The sequence below is a fragment of the Seriola aureovittata genome, chromosome 8 (genome assembly GCF_021018895.1).
Source record: "Seriola aureovittata isolate HTS-2021-v1 ecotype China chromosome 8, ASM2101889v1, whole genome shotgun sequence".
Taxonomy (NCBI): Eukaryota; Metazoa; Chordata; class Actinopteri; order Carangiformes; family Carangidae; genus Seriola; species Seriola aureovittata.
Window position 1 is genome coordinate 15,541,599 of NC_079371.1, and position 18,741 is coordinate 15,560,339.

Genomic DNA, 18,741 nt, shown 5'->3' on the forward strand with positions numbered 1-18,741 from the left:
TAAAAGCAACTAACAAATGCACAGCTACAGTGACAATTTTAAACTACGAATTCATTTCCCCCATTATTTTAACTTTATTAATTCTCACTTACTTAGACAGAATTCAGTGTAAATGCCAGACCATGACTAAGGGAAAAGCCCATTTCAAACAAGTAGGGTAATGTAACTATTCCTATACTTGTAATGAGATTCTATACTTTAATATTCAACATTATACCAGATGTCTGTAAATATACCCATACACATGGTAGCAATAACTGACCCCGACATAGAAAATAATGAATATGCAATCAACAGTAATTTAGATGAGAAAACCAGCGACAAATAGGCTAGACAGCGGGTCACAGTTTAGAAGTTCTTAACCTACTCTGTCTATATGCCTACTTTGTTAATAACTATAGAATTAAGCTTATTTATTAGTTACACAACAGATAGCCATTTAAAATAACACAACTGCGAAATTTTGTCTCCAATTCTCAACATAGAAACAGTGCAGTATTAAACAGTTAATGCAATTGTATTCTTACCTTTTCTTTATTAGGTAAAGTCTGAGTTCTGGTAAAAGTGTCTCCTCCGTTAATACTGATCAGCTCAGCATCTACAGGCGGAAGCGGTGCGGGGAAAACCACTACGTCACTCTTGAGCGTGTCTGAGCTGAAACAGACGTCATACTGCTGAGTAGCTTTAGAGTAAGACCAGCTCCCGTCAGGATGGGTGGTGATCATTGGGGCACTGTACCTGCTGAAACTGCCGTCTGTCCTGTGGCATTTGACTGCTATTAAACTGATGAGGCTCAGTAGAAAAATCACTGACACCGACACAATGGCCATCAGCAGATACAGGTTTAAATCAGAGAAGCTGTCCTCCTTTATGGGCACATGTCTGAACTGAGTCTGGATGTCAGCTGTGCTCTCAACCACCACCACCTCAATAGACACAGTAGCTGACAGGGAGGGTTCTCCGTTATCAGAAACCAAGACCACCAAGGGGTGAGTTTTCAAGTCATTGTCACTCATTCTCCTTTTTGTCCTGATTTCCCCGGTGCTGGTTCCGATCCTGAAGAGGTTGTTTCCTTTGGGCTCAGAGAGGTGATAAGAAAGCAGTGCATTGTATCCAGAGTCTGCGTCTACAGCCCTGATCTTTGCCACAAAGTATCCCGCTTCAGCAGAGTAGGGGATGCTCTCACTGTTAACGGAGCCGTGCTCAGAATAGGGCGAGAGAACTGCAGGACTGTTGTCATTCTCATCCAGGATAAAAATGTTCACAGTCACGTTGCTACTGAGCGGAGGAACACCAGAGTCTGTGGCCTGAACTTTAAACTGAAACGTTTTTAACTCCTCGAAGTTAAATGACTGAAGACTGACTATATCTCCTGTCTCCGAATTTATGTTCACCATTGTTGAGAGTGGCAATGAGTTATTATTACTTTCGACAATGGAATAGCTTACCTGGGCATTTTTATCGATATCTGCATCAAATGCTGATACTGTTTTTAAAACGGCTCCAACAGGACTATTTTCTTTCAAATAAACATTGGCCAAAGTGTCTGAAAAACTAGGGGAGTTGTCATTGACATCGGAAACATGAATGGTAAGATCCCTGCTGCTCATGAGAGCTGGGATTCCGTCATCCGTTGCTAAGATGGTGACATTATAATGTGAAGCACTCTCTCTGTCTAGTTCTCCGTCTACAACCAAAGAATAATAGTTTTTATAATTTGGTTCCAATTTAAAGGGGCTGCCATTTTTAATATTACAATGAACTACTCCATTTTTACCCCCATCTCTGTCCAGGACTGACACAAGTGCAATAGCAGTTCCTAATTTTGCATCCTCTCTAACTGTGTCAGTAAGTGATGTTACAGATATTTCAGGCGTATTGTCATTTAAATCCAACACTTCAATTAGTACTTTGCACTGTGTTGCCATTGGAGGAGAGCCTTTATCACTAGCTTGCACCCGGATTTCAAAAGCCGGGTGATCCTCAAAGTCGATCTTTCCCTTAACTGTCAGTAAACCTGTGTGCTCATCAATTTGAAACATTTGCAAAACATGGTCTTGATCTTTGCTGCTGAGTGAATATGAAATATCCCCGTTTGGACCTTCATCAGCGTCTGTCGCCGTTACTGTTATTACTGTGGTACCAAGCGGCACATTTTCACTAATACTGGTTTTATACAGTGATTTGGTAAACAGTGGGATGTTATCATTAACGTCTAAAATATTGATTATTATCTGTGATGTTCCGGATTTCAGAGGTGTCCCACCATCTACAGCAGTCAATGTGAGTTTAATTACAGGCTGTTTTTCTCGATCTAATGGCTTCTGGAGGATGAGCTCTGCAGACACACTTTCTCCTTTGTTCACTAACAATGAAAAATGGCCATTTTGGTTTAGCTTGTATGTGCTGATCCCATTTTTTCCTACATCGGCATCATAGGCCGATAACACAAGAAATTTAGACCCAGGTAATGTGCTTTCGGCTATTTCAATACTTTGTGAATTAGCACTGAAAGACGGATAGTTATCATTCACATCTAGAATATTTATTTCTAAACGATAAAGCTTCAGTGGAGCATTGATCACTGCCTCCACGCTCACTGTGCATTTCGTCGCCTTCGCACAGAGCTCCTCTCTGTCTATTCTGTCATTAACAAAGAGGAGACCAGTTTTAAGATTTACCTCGAAAAATTTTCTCTTGGATCCGGTAACAATATGAAACATACGAGACTCCAGATCATCGATACTAAGGTTGAGATCCTTGGCTAAATTTCCTACGGAAGTCCCCGGATTCACCTCTTCTGATATGGAGTAGGAGAGCTGCCCTGACACCGCTTCCCAGTAACAGCCCAGCAACACAAATAACACGTATGCCACCACAGGAGCCCAGTTATTTGAAGACATAATACAATCTGATGTGTGACCAACATAGGAATAAGTCCAACCGATGTCCAGTATCAAAGGAAAATGTGTTTCTTTCTCTTAGAATTTGTCCATACTGCTGTTTGTGCTCCAGCCTTTTCTCTGTGCTTCTGCGTCTCTTTGTGTAAGAGCCCAACAAGACACTCTGACGCTCTTAAGCTGGGAGTGGCCTAGACATTTTAATGAAATCCTATCCGTATTATGGTCTATAGTGCCCCATCATGGTCTTGTGGACTAATTACATCTCAAACCAGGGGGAATACAGCCGAACATGTAATGTCCTTTCACAAATCATCTCTTTTTATTGCTCAGTACAAAATGGCCAGTTTCAGATCGGACTGAAAGACATACCATGTTGCTTTTTTTTTTTTAAATACTGAGTTAACGGGTCCTATTATCTACTAATATGCAACGTCTCTTGTATTCGAAAATGAGGGGAAACACGTCTGTTTATGATTGGCATGTTTGCATCTTTGAAATAAATGTAATGTTTAGGCAAAAAACTTTTCAATATACGGTCAATGATACAGCGAAAGAAGAGAAAAGGGGGGTATTATCCATTTGCTCAACCAAAAGAATATTACAGGAAACTCAAAAATTGACAGAAAAAGCAATAATTATCCTGATTATAAACTCAGAATAATTATAGAGACACTCGATAATGACTCGCTTATATGACAACAAAACAGTGGACTTCAGTGGAATTCAGCACTACAACAATGAGAGCTAATCAGCCACCAAATTTATGATACACATTTTGCACATAAGACAATGAACTCTATGTATAAGTGCCATTGTGAAAGAAAAAGTGATGAACGTGACACTTGGAAACTGCGCAAAAAAGTAAAATAGTAATGATAACAATAATAATAATAATGAACGTAAAAATTAGCGTTGCTTTGAATGTGTAAAAAAAACATTGAAACACCAACAGTATCTTATTATCTGAATAGATTAGTTTGTGTCTACAGCTCCATAGACAGCGACTATTGCACTTGAATGGAAAAAAAGGTTAACAAGTTGTTTAGAAGACGCCAGATAAAAACGTCTCTTTGCAAAAGATCACAGAAAGACATATGAATAAGAAAAGAAAAGTAATGAACAACTAAATACATTACTAGCAACAAAGCCCAGTCTTTAGTAATGCTTACTGCTTTGTATGAATTCGTAGGCCGCTATGAATGTGCTGCTCTTACCTTTTCTTTATTAGGTAAAGTCTGAGTCCGGGTAAAAGTGTCTCCCCCGTTAATGCTGACCAGTTCAGCATCTACAGGCGGAAACGGAGCGGGGAAAACCACTACGTCACTCTTGAGCGTGTCTGAGCTGAAACAGACGTCATACTGCTGAGTAGCTTTAGAGTAAGACCAGCTGCCGTCAGGATGGGTGGTGATCATTGGGGCGCTGTACCTGCTGAAACTGTCTGTCCTGTGGCATTTGACAGCTATTAAACTGATGAGACTCAGCAGAAAAATCATTGATACCGACACAATGGCGATCAGCAGATACAGATTTAAATCAGAGAAGCTGTCCTCCTTTATGGGCACATGTCTGAACTGAGTCTGGATATCAGCTGTGCTTTCAACCACCACCACCTCAATAGACACAGTAGCTGACAGAGAGGGTTCTCCGTTATCAGAAACCAAGACCACCAAGGAGTGAGTTTTCAAGTCATTGTCACTCATTCTCCTTTTTGTCCTGATTTCTCCGGTGCTGGTTCCGATCCTGAAGAGGTTGTTTCCTTTGGGCTCAGAGAGGTGATAAGAAAGCAGCGCATTGTATCCAGAGTCTGCGTCTACAGCCCTGATCTTTGCCACAAAGTATCCTGCTTCAGCAGAGTAGGGGATGCTCTCACTGTTAACGGAGCCGTGCTCAGAATAGGGCGCGAGAACCGCGGGACTGTTGTCATTCTCATCCACGATAAAAACGTTCACAGTCACGTTGCTGCTGAGTGGAGGAACACCAGAGTCTGTGGCCTGAACTTTAAACTGAAACGTTTTTAACTCCTCGTAGTTAAAGGCCTGCAGGCTGACTATATCTCCAGTCTCTGAGTTGATGTTTACCATTGTCGAGAGAGGCACTGAGTTGTTGTTGTCATGCAAAAGTGAATATCTCACCTGACCATTTTGATCCATGTCAGCATCAGTTGCTGAAACGGTTTTTATAATTGCTCCTATTGGACTGTTTTCTTTCACATAGACACTAATTATATTTTCTGTGAACAGAGGTTTGTTATCATTTACATCTGAGACGTGTACAGTAATAGCACTTTTGCTGAAAAGAGGTGGGGTTCCTTCGTCAGTAGCAGCGATGCTGATATTGTATTGAGATGTGCTCTCTCTGTCGAGTGGACCGTCAACCACCAATGAATAGTAATTCTTATAGTTTGATTCTAATTTGAAAGGAACATTATTGTAAATTTTACAGTTCACCATCCCATTTTTACTCCCGTCTTTATCAAACACTGAAACAAGCGCAATAGCTGTGCCAATGGACGCGTCCTCTTTCACGGTGTTTAACAGTGATGTAACTGAAATTTCAGGGGCATTGTCATTGACGTCTAAAATTTCAATAAGTAATTTAGCATGTGAAGTGAGAGGAGAAGAAACTCCATCACTAGCTTGGACTCGCATCTCAAAAGCATTATTCTCTTCAAAGTTGATATTCTTTTTGTTTGTTACAGTCCCAGTTTTCGCGTCTATAGCAAACAGATCAGTTTGTTTCCCTCGTCCTACTTTACTGAATGAATACAACACTTGTCCGTTTGAGCCTTCATCTAAATCAGTAGCGTTTAATGTTATTATCGATGTGCCTATTTTCACATTTTCATACACACTGGCTTTGTACAGAGTTTGACTGAATACAGGAGGATTATCATTGATATCTAAAACATTGATTATAATAACCATTGTCCCTGATTTAACAGGAGTTCCTCCATCAATGGCAGTCAGTGTGAGTCGAATTACAGACTGCGTTTCTCTGTCTAAAACTTTCTGAAGCACTAATTCGGGTATTACACTATCTCCTTTGTATGTATCAATAGAGAAGTGATCGTTTTGACTAAGTTTGTAGGTATTTACAGTATTTTTACCGACGTCTGCATCGTCAGCTGGTTGCAGGGGGAATTTAGCCCCTGCTGCTGTGCTCTCAGTAATGTCGATCACCTGTGACGTGCTGAGAAATGATGGAGAATTATCATTCACATCCATGATTATAATTTCAATCCGATACAGTTTTAATGGATTATTAATAACTGCTTCTACACTAAGTGAACATTTTTGTTCACTGCCGCAGAGTTCCTCTCGATCTATTCTCTCATTAACGTAGAGGACACCAGTCTTTAGATTTACCTCGAAATATTTTGTCTTTGATCCAGAAACGATCTGAAACATGCGGGTCTCCAAATCCTGGACATTGATGTTCAGATCTTTAGCGATATTTCCGACAACAGTCCCCAGGTTTACCTCCTCTAAAACGGAGTAAGAGAGCTGCCCAGACACCGCTTCCCAAAAACAATCCAGCAGCACGAACAAGAGATAGATCCACACAGAGCGCGTTCTGCCTGGTAAATGCATAATTCCATACATCGGGAAACGTCTAAAGAGAAATTCGCCCAGTCACTGACCAAAATAAGGAAATGATAAAGAATCACCAAATAAAAGATGAGGGTTTTTCGCCATATTCACTGTTCAATAAGAAATGGTCGTCGCACAGATCTGTTTCGCCCTCACAGTCTCTTTGTTTCAATCTCCCGAGAAATATCATCCACTGAACATGGGAGGAGCCCAGAACCACTAAGGACGAAGTTCAAATGTGATGGTCTACAATGTCCCCATGTGGACACTTTCAGGAACAACATTCAACTTCAACACACAATAGTAAGAACCTTATATTGTTGATTTCTTCTTGAACATTTAGCCAAGCAACTCCATATCTTACAGAAGAGTCAGCAGAACTGATTGATTCTCCAAGTTAACATTGTATACCTTTATGTACTTTTACTTGTATGAAATGTTTTTAGAAATGTGACTCAAAATTTGTTGAGTCAGCTATTGTGGTTACAGAAGAAACACACACACACACACACAACACACACACACACACACAACCACAACCAATTTCTAGAAGACTGGACTGCACTAAATTCCGTACACTTGCACGGAGTCTTTTATTCCTTATTAATAAACATATTGTTCCGGTCCGGGGGATTAGACTGAACACACATGCACAAACGTTCAGCACCAAGGATAGTGAAATACCCATTAAAAACCGTGCAACAAGTAATGAATGAGATTAGTGATGCATCAACAAATCACATATGTATAACAGGTTCATAACAAGACAAACAAAAGTTTTAAATGTTTCTCTTTGAACTAAATCTGAAGACTATTTCTTTGTCAGTTAGTAGTCACCATGCGACATGGCATACCGCTTTTTGAAAAATACTGAAAATAAAACTGCAGCTATTCCCAATCAGTCGACGCAAGTGTAGTATAATACCATGCCTGACCACGTAATGTTAACATGTTCTTACCTTTTCTTTATTAGGTAAAGTCTGAGTCCTGGTAAAAGTGTCTCCTCCATTAATACTGATCAGCTCAGCATCTACAGGTGGAAACGGTGCGGGGAAAACCACCATGTCACTCTTGAGCGTGTCTGAGCTGAAACAGACGTCATACTGCTGAGTAGCTTTAGAGTAAGACCAGCTCCCGTCAGGGTGGGTGGTGATCATTGGGGCGCTGTACCTGCTGAAACTGCCGTCTGTCCTGTGGCATTTGACAGCTATTAAACTGATGAGACTCAGCAGAAAGATCACTGACACCGACACAATGGCGATCAGCAGATACAGATTTAAATCAGAGAAGCTGTCCTCCTTTATGGGCACATGTCTGAACTGAGTCTGGATATCAGCTGTGTTTTCAACCACCACCACCTCAATAGACACAGTAGCTGACAGGGAGGGTTCTCCGTTATCAGAAACCAAGACCACCAAGGGGTGAGTTTTCAGGTCATTGTCACTCATTCTCCTCTTAGTCCTGATTTCCCCAGTGCTAGTTCCGATCCTGAAGAGGTTGTTTCCTTTGGCCTCAGAGAGGTGATAAGAAAGCAGCGCATTGTATCCAGAGTCTGCGTCTACAGCCCTGATCTTTGCCACAAAGTATCCCGCTTCAGCAGAGTAGGGGATGCTCTCACTGTTAACAGAACCGTGCTCAGAATAGGGCGCGAGAACCGAGGGACTGTTGTCATTCTCATCCAGGATAAAAACGTTCACAGTCACGTTGCTACTGAGCGGAGGAACACCAGAGTCTGTTGCCTGAACTTTAAACTGAAAACTTTTTAACTCCTCGAAGTTAAAGGCCTGCAGGCTGACTATATCTCCAGTCTCTGAGTTGATGTTTACCATTGTAGAGAGAGGCATTGAGTTACTGTTGTCATGAATAAATGAATATCTCACTTGACCATTTTGATCAGTGTCAGCATCAACTGCAGTCACTGTCTTAATAACAGATCCCACTGGACTATTCTCTTTCACATAAACATTAACCAGCGGCTCAGAGAAGCGAGGTGGGTTATCATTGACATCAGAAACATGAACAGTAACTATGTTGGTGCTGGAGAGAGGTGGAGTCCCTTCATCAGTTGCTACAATAGTAACATTGTACTGAGCCTTAGTCTCTCTATCAAGCGGACCATTAACTACTAATGAGTAATAATTTCTATAATTTGTGTCCAGTTTAAATGGTGCATTATTTGCAATTACAGCTTTCACTGCCCCGTTTTTACCACTATCTTTGTCCAGTACGGAAACAAGTGCAATAGCAGTACCTGCATCAGCGTCCTCCCTCACTGTATTTACCAGTGACGTCACAGTGATCTCAGGAGCGTTGTCGTTCAGGTCCACCACTTCTACCAGCACTTTACAATGAGCAGACATAGGAGGCTGGCCTTTGTCACTGGCCTGTGCATGAATCTCAAACGCAACATTTTCCTCATAGTCAATCTCACCTTTGACTAAAATTGCACCTGTTTTAGAGTCTATTTGAAATAAATCTAAAACCTGATTCTGACCTTTACTTCTCAATGAATATTCTATTTCACTGTTTAAACCCTCATCTGCGTCTGTCGCATTCAGAATGATTACTCTAGACCCCTTTGGCAAGTTTTCCAGAATTCGAATTTTGTATAACGATTCACTGAAAACGGGGGTATTGTCGTTAATATCCAAAACATTGATAATAATTTGTGATGTTCCCGACTTCGGTGGGTTTCCTCCGTCTACTGCAGTTAGGGTGAGTTTTATAACAGAGTCATGTTCGCGGTCTAAAGCTTTCTGCAGTACTAACTCCGCAGACACGCTATCCCCTCCTTTGTGAATTTCCAAAGAAAAATAATCATTACTACTAAGCTTGTATGTACTAACACTGTTCTTGTCTACATCCAAATCCGATGCCCCTATCAGACCAAATTTGAGTCCTGGTAAAGAACTTTCTGCAATGTCAAGTGATTGTAAATCCTCAGAGAAATGTGGGGCATTATCATTTATATCGACTACATTTATCTCTAAACGATACAGCTTCAGTGGATTGTTGATCACGGCCTCTACATTGACGGTGCATTTTGTAGCCTTGGCACAGAGCTCCTCACGGTCTATTCTCTCATTTACATAAAGAACACCCGTTTTCAGATTTATATCAAAATATTTTCTCTTTGATCCATGAACAATCTGAAACATACGAGACTCTAACTCCTGGACATTGAGATTTAGGTCCTTGGCGATATTTCCAACAGAAGTCCCCGGGTTTACCTCCTCTGAAACAGAATACGAGAGCTGCGCGGACACCGCTTCCCAGCAATAATTTAACAGCACGAGCACAAAATATATCCGAAAAAGGTTCGTTCTGCTTGAGAAATGCATAATTATATCCAACACGAAAAATGCATAAGTCCAAGTCCAACCACTACCGTCAAACACTTATATTAGAATCCAGCTGGATAATATTTCTCATCCTTTCTCTCTCTCGCCCTCCTTCTCTTTGTAACAAAGCCCAAAGAAACATCATCATCCTCTGTTTCTGGGAGGAGCCTTGTGCCTTTCCTAAATGACGTCCAGATGTCATGGTCTACAGTGTCCCCGTGTGCTGATGCAAAGTAACTGCATGCAACCTTTGAGTAAGAAAGGACTAACTGACCAACTGTGCAAAGTGAAGAATTATCAAACGATCAAAATAAGCAGAATTCGACACAATAACCTGCTTTGTCTCATTGCGAAGTTTTTCAAATGTTATTATTATTTTATCCGTAACAATAGACCTTCACCTTACTGATGTAACAGCTACAAAGCTACACAATGTAATAACATGGCGTCCATCACAAATAAAACATTACAACACACTAAAGATAGAGAGAGTTAAGATTTTGAATTGCAAATAATAATCAGCTTATTGCCCTCTAGTTTAAATTAAAAAAATTAAAAAAAATTGAAGGGAATGAAATTCATTTTCAGAGCATTTCTCCAAATTTGATAAACGGGCGTTATTCAGTCATAAAATTAAATTATTGTCACGAAATTCACATAGTTTTGCCAAGAAAATTATTATTATTTTTTTTTTTAATTATTGGTAAATTTTCCACGTTAGACTCAGTAGACAGCACACTACATACTGCGTTGTTTATTTCAGAACCATGCACAACGACATATAGTTTTAGTGGCCTATATTATGAGAGGCTCATGAATTTAAAATAATGGCATCACTCTTGCTCATATACGAATGTACATTTCAAAACAATCCCAAAGACTTAAAACAATTATATAAATACAATGTGTAAAATTATTATGAAGACATTTTACTTCATAAGTTAAAAAAAAAATGTTGAGACTTGCTTTGGCCCTCAGCTGGAGGGGGGAAAATCATATTAACTGAAACATATTGCTATTTCATTATTTTCTTACCTTTTCTTTATTGGGCAGCGTCTGGGTTCTGGTAAAAGTGTCTCCTCCGTTAATACTGATCAACTCCGCATCTACAGGCGGAAACGGTGCGGGGAAAACCACTACGTCACTCTTGAGTGTGTCTGAGCTGAAACAGACGTCATACTGCTGAGTAGCTTTAGAGTAAGACCAGCTCCCGTCAGGGTGGGTGGTGATCATTGGGGCGCTGTACCTGCTGAAACTGCCGTCTGTCCTGTGGCATTTGACAGCTATTAAACTGATGAGGCTCAGCAGAAAGATCACTGACACCGACACAATGGCGATCAGCAGATACAGGTTTAAATCAGAGAAGCTGTCCTCCTTTATGGGCACATGTCTGAACTGAGTCTGGATGTCAGCTGTGCTTTCAACCACCACCACCTCAATAGACACAGTAGCTGACAGGGAGGCTTCTCCGTTATCAGAAACCAAGACCACCAAGGGGTGAGTTTTCAGGTCATTGTCACTCATTCTCCTCTTAGTCCTGATTTCTCCGGTGCTGGTTCCGATCCTGAAGAGGTTGTTTCCTTTGGGCTCAGAGAGGTGATAAGAAAGCAGCGCATTGTATCCAGAGTCTGCGTCTACAGCCCTGATCTTTGCCACAAAGTATCCCGCTTCAGCAGAGTAGGGGATGCTCTCACTGTTAACGGAGCCGTGCTCAGAATAGGGCGCAAGAATCGTGGGACTGTTGTCATTCTCATCCAGGATAAAAACGTTCACAGTCACGTTGCTACTGAGCGGAGGAACACCAGAGTCTGTGGCCTGAACTTTAAACTGAAATGTTTTTAACTCCTCGAAGTTAAAGGCCTGCAGGCTGACTATATCTCCTGTCTCTGAGTTGATGTTTACCATTGTAGAGAGAGGCATTGAGTTACTGTTGTCATGAATAAATGAATATCTCACTTGACCATTTTGATCTGGGTCAGCATCAAGTGCAGTCACTGTCTTAATAACAGATCCCACTGGACTATTCTCTTTCACATAAACATTAACCAGCGGCTCAGAGAAGCGAGGTGGGTTATCATTGACATCAGAAACATGAACAGTAACTATGTTGGTGCTGGAGAGAGGTGGAGTCCCTTCATCAGTTGCTACAATAGTAACATTGTACTGAGCCTTAGTCTCTCTATCAAGCGGACCATTAACTACTAATGAGTAATAATTTCTATAATTTGTGTCCAGTTTAAATGGTGGATTATTTGCAATTACAGCTTTCACTGCCCCGTTTTTACCACTATCTTTGTCCAGTACGGAAACAAGTGCAATAGCAGTACCTGCATCAGCGTCCTCCCTCACTGTATTTACCAGTGACGTCACAGTGATCTCAGGAGCGTTGTCGTTCAGGTCCACCACTTCTACCAGCACTTTACAATGAGCAGACATAGGAGGCTGGCCTTTGTCACTGGCCTGTGACCGAATCTCAAACGCAACATTTTCCTCATAGTCAATCTCACCTTTGACTAAAATTGCACCTGTTTTAGAGTCTATTTGAAATAAATCTAAAACCTGATTCTGACCTTTACTTCTCAATGAATATTCTATTTCACTGTTTAAACCCTCATCTGCGTCTGTAGCATTCAGAATGATTACTCTAGACCCTTTTGGCAAATTTTCCGGAATTTGAATTTTGTATAACGATTCACTGAAAACGGGGATATTGTCGTTGTTGTCTAAAACATTTACAATAATTTGGGATGTCCCTGACTTCGGTGGATTTCCTCCGTCTACTGCAGTAAGTGTGAGTTTTATAACAGAGTCATGTTCGCGGTCTAAGGCTTTCTGCAGCACTAACTCCGCAGACACGCTATCCCCTCCTTTGTGAATTTCCAAAGAAAAAAAATCATTACTACTAAGCTTGTATGTATTCACACCGTTCTTGCCTACATCTAAATCCGATGCCTCTACCAGTCCAAATTTGAGTCCTGTAAAAGAACTTTCTGCAATGTCAAGTGATTGTAAATCCTCAGAGAATTGCGGCGCATTATCATTTATATCGACTACATTTATCTCTAAACGATACAACTTCAGTGGATTGTTGATCATGGCCTCTACATTGACACTGCATTTTGTAGCCTTCCCACAGAGCTCCTCACGGTCTATTCTCTCATTTACATAAAGAACACCCGTTTTCAGATTTACGTCGAAATATTTTCTTTTTGATCCACTTACAATGTGAAACATACGAGACTCTAACTCCTGGACATTGAGGTTTAGGTCCTTGACGATATTTCCAACAGACGTCCCCGGGTTTACCTCCTCTGAAACAGAATACGAGAGCTGTCCAGACACCGCTTCCCAGCAATAATTCAACAGCACGACCACAAGATAATAACAAAAAAGGTTCGTTTTGCCTGAGAAATACATAATTATATCCAATACGAAAAATGCAGATATCCAAGTCCAGCCACTCTTCGTCAAACAGTCATATTAGAGGCCAGCATTGTTACTGATCCTTTTCTCTCTCTCGCCCTCCCTCTCTTTGTAACAAAGCCCACAGAAACATCATCATCCTCTATTTCTGGGAGGAGCCTTGTGCCTTCCTAAATAATTTCCAGATGTCATGGTCTACAGTGTCCCCGTGTGGTGATGTAAAATAATTGCTTACAGCCTCTGATTAACAAAGGAATAACCGACCAACTGTGCAAAGTGAGCAATTTCCTAAGAACAACCCGAACTGTGTTCAGTTATATCAAACAACCAAATGAGCAAAATTCGACACAATAGTCTGCTCTGTCTCATTCCAGTGTTTTTTAAATGTTGTTATTTTATCCATAAAAATAGACATTTATATTTTGTTGATGTAACGGCTACAAAGCATCACAATGTTAAAACATGGCGTCCATTACAAGTAAAACATTACAAGACACTAAAGATACAGACGGAGGTGTAACTGTTGGTTGCGAATAGAATTAATTTTTTTTCAAAAGGGAAAAACGAATGAAATGAAGAGAATGAAATAAAGTATCAGATTATTTTCTTTAAATGTGATGAAAACGAAGTTTCCATAATTAATTAGTACATGAATAGCCTAATATTTTATACAATACAAATAGATGTGCCAGGAAAAGATACTACTTCCTTATAAAGGGTAGACAGTTTTCCGCGTTACACTAAGAAGACCGCACACAGCACATTGCGGTGTTTATTTCAGCACCTTGGACAACGACATACACACTCTGCATAGTGTGAGAGGCTTATGAACTTCAGAAAAGCTAGTGTCATTACTCTAGCTCATGTGCGATTAAAAAAAAAAACTAAGTCAAAAATGATGTCTCTAAATACAATGTGGAAAGTTATTTCACTTCATAAGCGATAAAAAAACATCGGGAATGCTTTCCGCCCTAAAATCATATACATTGAGGCATATTGCTTTTTAATCATTTTCTTACCTTTTCTTTATTAGGTAAAGTCTGAGTTCTGGTAAAAGTGTCTCCTCCGTTAATACTGATCAGCTCTGCATCCACAGGTGGAAACGGTGCAGGGAAAACCACTACGTCACTCTTGAGCGTGTCTGAGCTGAAACAGACGTCATACTGCTGAGTAGCTTTAGAGTAAGACCAGCTCCCGTCAGGGTGGGTGGTGATCATTGGGGCGCTGTACCTGCTGAAACTGCCGTCTGTCCTGTGGCATTTGACTGCTATTAAACTGATGAGGCTCAGCAGAAAAATCACTGACACCGACACAATGGCGATCAGCAGATACAGGTTTAAATCAGAGAAGCTGTCCTCCTTTATGGGCACATGTCTGAACTGAGTCTGGATGTCAGCTGTGCTTTCAAGCACCACCACCTCAATAGAAACAGTAGCTGATAGGGAGGGTTCTCCGTTATCAGAGACCAAGACCACCAAGGGGTGAGTTTTCAGGTCATTGTCACTCATTCTCCTCTTTGTCCTGATTTCCCCGGAGCTGGTTCCGATCCTGAAGAGGTTGTTTCCCTTGGGCTCAGAGAGGTGATAAGAAAGCAGCGCATTGTATCCAGAGTCTGCGTCTACAGCTCTGATCTTTGCCACAAAGTATCCTGCTTCAGCAGAGTAGGGGATGCTCTCACTGTTAACGGAGCCGTGCTCAGAATAGGGCGCGAGAATCGAGGGACTGTTGTCATTCTCATCCAGGATAAAAACGTTCACAGTCACGTTGCTGCTGAGCGGAGGAACACCAGAGTCTGTGGCCTGAACTTTAAACAGAAAAGTTTTTAACTCCTCGAAGTTAAAGGCCTGCAGGCTGACTATATCTCCAGTCTCTGAGTTGATGTTTACCATTGTCGAGAGAGGCACTGAGTTGCTGTTGTTATGTATAAATGAATATCTCACCTGACCATTTTGATCCATGTCAGCATCAACTGCAGTCACTGTCTTAATAACAGATCCTACTGGACTATTCTCTTTCACATAAACATTAACTAGCGGCTCAGAGAAGCGAGGTGGGTTATCATTGACATCAGAAACAAGAACAGTAACTATGTTGGTGCTGGAGAGAGGTGGAGTCCCTTCATCAGTTGCTACAATAGTAACATTGTATTGAGCCTTAGTCTCTCTATCAAGCGGACCATTAACTACTAATGAGTAATAATTTCTATAATTTGTGTCCAGTTTAAATGGTGCATTATTTGCAATTACAGCTTTCATTGCCCCGTTTTTACCACTATCTTTGTCCTGTACAGAAACAAGTGCAATGGCAGTACCCGCCTCAGCGTCCTCCCTCACTGTATTTAATAGTGATGTCACAGTGATCTCAGGAGCGTTGTCGTTCAGGTCCACCACTTCTACCAGCACTTTACAATCGGCTGACATCGGAGGCTGGCCTTTGTCACTGGCTTGTGCATGAATCTCAAACGCTGCATTTTCCTCATAGTCGATCTCACCTTTGACTAAAATTGCACCTGTTTTAGAGTCTATTTGAAATAAATCTAAAACCTGCTCCTGACCTTTACTTCTAAATGAATATTCTATTTCACTGTTTAAACCCTCATCTGCGTCTGTCCCATTCAAAACTACAACAGTTTTACCTACTGCTATGTTCTCCAAAATGCGTGCCTTGTATAAGGGTTGGCTGAAAATAGGAGCATTGTCGTTATTGTCTAAAACATTTATAAGAATTTGGGATGTCCCTGACTTCGGTGGATTTCCTCCGTCGACCGCGGTCACTGTGAGTTTTATTGTAGGTTGTGTTTCTCGGTCTAAAGCTTTCTGAAGCACAAGCTTGGCAGACACACTCTCCCCACCCCTGTGAATCTCTAAAGAAAAATAATCATTTGGACTTAGCTCATAGGTATTAACACTATTCTTACCAACGTCGAGATCTGACGCTCCAATAAATCCAAATTTCCCTCCTGGCACAGTACTTTCAGCAATGTTAAGAGTCTGCGAATTCTCAGAGAAATCCGGTGCAATATCATTTATATCGACTATATTTATCTCCAAACGATATAGCTTCAGTGGATTGTTGATCACTGCCTCTACATTAACGGTGCATTTTGTAGCCTTTGCACAGAGTTCCTCGCGGTCTATTCGGTCATTTACATAAAGGACACCCGTTTTCAGATTTACTTCGAAATATTTTCTCTTTGATCCACTTACAATCTGGAACATACGTGCCTCTAAATCGGGAACATTAAGATTTAGATCTTTGGCGAGATTTCCCACAGATGTCCCTGGATTTACCTCCTCTGATACAGAGTAAGAGAGCTGCCCAGACACAGCTTCCCAGCAACAATCCAACAGAACAACGACTACATAAATTCCTAAATGGCTGCATATCCTCCGCGTCGACATATTTATATCAAACGTAAGAAGAGCATATGGATTCCAGTCTCCAAAATCCCATCGAATTATTCAGAATAAAAGCAAAATGGTAGAATCCGGATTCTTGATCTTTGTAGGGCTAATGGACAAAATGATGGCAACACAATCCACTCTCGCCCTGCGTCTCTTTGTAACAAAGCCCAGAGAAACATCATCATCCTCTGATTCTGGGAGGAGCCTCAAGCAACCACGAGGAGCATCAAAATGTGATGGTCTACAATGTCCCCATGTGGTTTTTTGAAATAACTACACTCACCTAAAAAAAAAAAAAAGATAAATAACCGTCTGAACTTCCAAGTCAACAAACAGCTCACAAGAAGTCACAAATCACAAGACACACTTATTGCCTTATTTACTTATTCACAGCAGCTTGTTAATAGAAGAGATAGAAAAAAATTAAAAATACTAATGAACAACACTGTCTTTATCTATTTCCATTTGAGTTTCTAAATTAAGGTTATGTAACTATTCAAACACAGACGTTCTCCAAGTGTGATGAAATCTGGTATACATCATGCATCAATAAATATAAATGACTGTAAGAAAACCCAAGAGAAAATGCCGGTTAACACCAGGAAAAACCACTATGCACTGGATGAAATGTCACTTTCACATCCTCCATACCTCTCACACCACACACTTTTGTGCTTATTTCAGCACCATGGACAACGACGTACATGTCGTTGTGGCGCTCTCGAAAGGGTGACTAGGAGGCGTACTGTTTGTTAACACATCGCACAAAACAAATGTAAAAGCTTTTCATTTCACTTCATCAATAAAAAAAGGAACAAAGAATCACACGTTCACAGCCACAACCCGAAGAATAAAATCTTGTGTTGCTTTTTCATAGGTTCTTACCTTATCGTTATTAGGTAAAGTCTGAGTCCTGGTAAAAGTGTCTCCTCCGTTAATACTGATCAGCTCCGCATCCACAGGTGGAAACGGCGCGGGGAAAACCACTACGTCACTCTTGAGTGTGTCTGAGCTGAAACAGACGTCATACTGCTGAGTAGCTTTAGAGTAAGACCAGCTCCCGTCAGGGTGGGTGGTGATCATTGGGGCGCTGTACCTGCTGAAACTGCCTTCTGTCCTGTGGCATTTGACAGCTATTAAACTGATGAGACTCAGCAGAAAGATCACTGACACCGACACAATGGCGATCAGCAGATACAGGTTTAAATCAGAGAAGCTGTCCTCCTTTATGGGCACATGTCTGAACTGAGTCTGGATGTCAGCTGTGCTTTCAACCACCACCACCTCAATAGACACAGTAGCTGACAGGGAGGGTTCTCCGTTATCAGAAACCAAGACCACCAAGGAGTGAGTTTTCAGGTCATTGTCACTCATTCTCCTTTTAGTCCTGATTTCCCCGTTGCTGGTTCCGATCCTGAAGAGGTTGTTTCCTTTGGGCTCAGAGAGGTGATAAGAAAGCAGCGCATTGTATCCAGAGTCTGCGTCTACAGCCCTGATCTTTGCCACAAAGTATCCCGCTTCAGCAGAGTAGGGGATGCTCTCACTGTTAACGGAGCCGTGCTCGGAATAGGGCGCAAGAACCGCGGGACTGTTGTCATTCTCATCCAGGATAAAAACGTTCACAGTCACGTTGCTGCTGAGCGGAAGAACACCAGAGTCTGTGGCCTGAACTTTGAACTGAAATGTTTTTAACTCCTCGAAGTTAAAAGATTGCAGGGTGACTATATCTCCAGTCTCTGAGTTGATGTTTACCATTGCAGATAATGGCAATGTATCACTACTACCTTGAATAAATGAATATCTCACCTGGCTGTTCTGGTCAGCGTCAGCATCGGTTGCAGTCACTCTTCTAATAACTGCTCCTACTGGACTGTTCTCATTCACGTATACATTAATTAGGGTCTCTGGGAACCGAGGTGCGTTATCATTGACGTCAGAAACGTGTATAGAAACTACAGTTGTGCTGGATAGTGGGCTGGCTCCTTTATCAGTGGCCACAATGGTGACGTTGTAGTTAGACACACTCTCTCTGTCTAGGGCCCCGCCAACTAACAAAGAATAATAGTTTTTGTAGTTTGTT

General features: G+C 41.2%; 2 protein-coding genes across 18 annotated transcripts in view; both read right to left on the reverse strand.

The window, feature by feature from the left end:
• The window catches only part of LOC130173279 (protocadherin alpha-C2-like), a 183,462-nt gene that overhangs the window by 80,263 nt on the left and 84,458 nt on the right, over positions 1-18,741 (reverse strand). Inside the window, exon 1 of one of the 17 annotated variants that reach the window (XM_056382348.1) lies at positions 7,453-9,931. The exons of 14 other annotated variants lie outside the window; for them this stretch is intronic. In XM_056382348.1, the coding sequence (XP_056238323.1) occupies positions 7,453-9,834 (2,382 nt within the window). In that variant the 5' untranslated portion in view covers positions 9,835-9,931. Of the gene's footprint in view, positions 1-527; positions 3,313-4,117; positions 6,660-7,452; positions 9,932-18,741 lie in introns of those variants that run through there. 2 more of the 17 variants (XM_056382347.1, XM_056382351.1) reach the window with 2 other exon arrangements.
• LOC130173960 (protocadherin beta-17-like) lies at positions 10,858-17,074 on the reverse strand. The gene is made up of 3 exons (XM_056383541.1): positions 14,277-17,074; positions 12,162-12,294; positions 10,858-11,720 (listed from the first exon to the last, which is right to left on the reverse strand). Exons 1-3 carry the CDS (start codon positions 16,656-16,658, stop codon positions 10,858-10,860), a joined length of 3,378 nt encoding a protein of 1,125 aa, XP_056239516.1. The 5' UTR covers positions 16,659-17,074.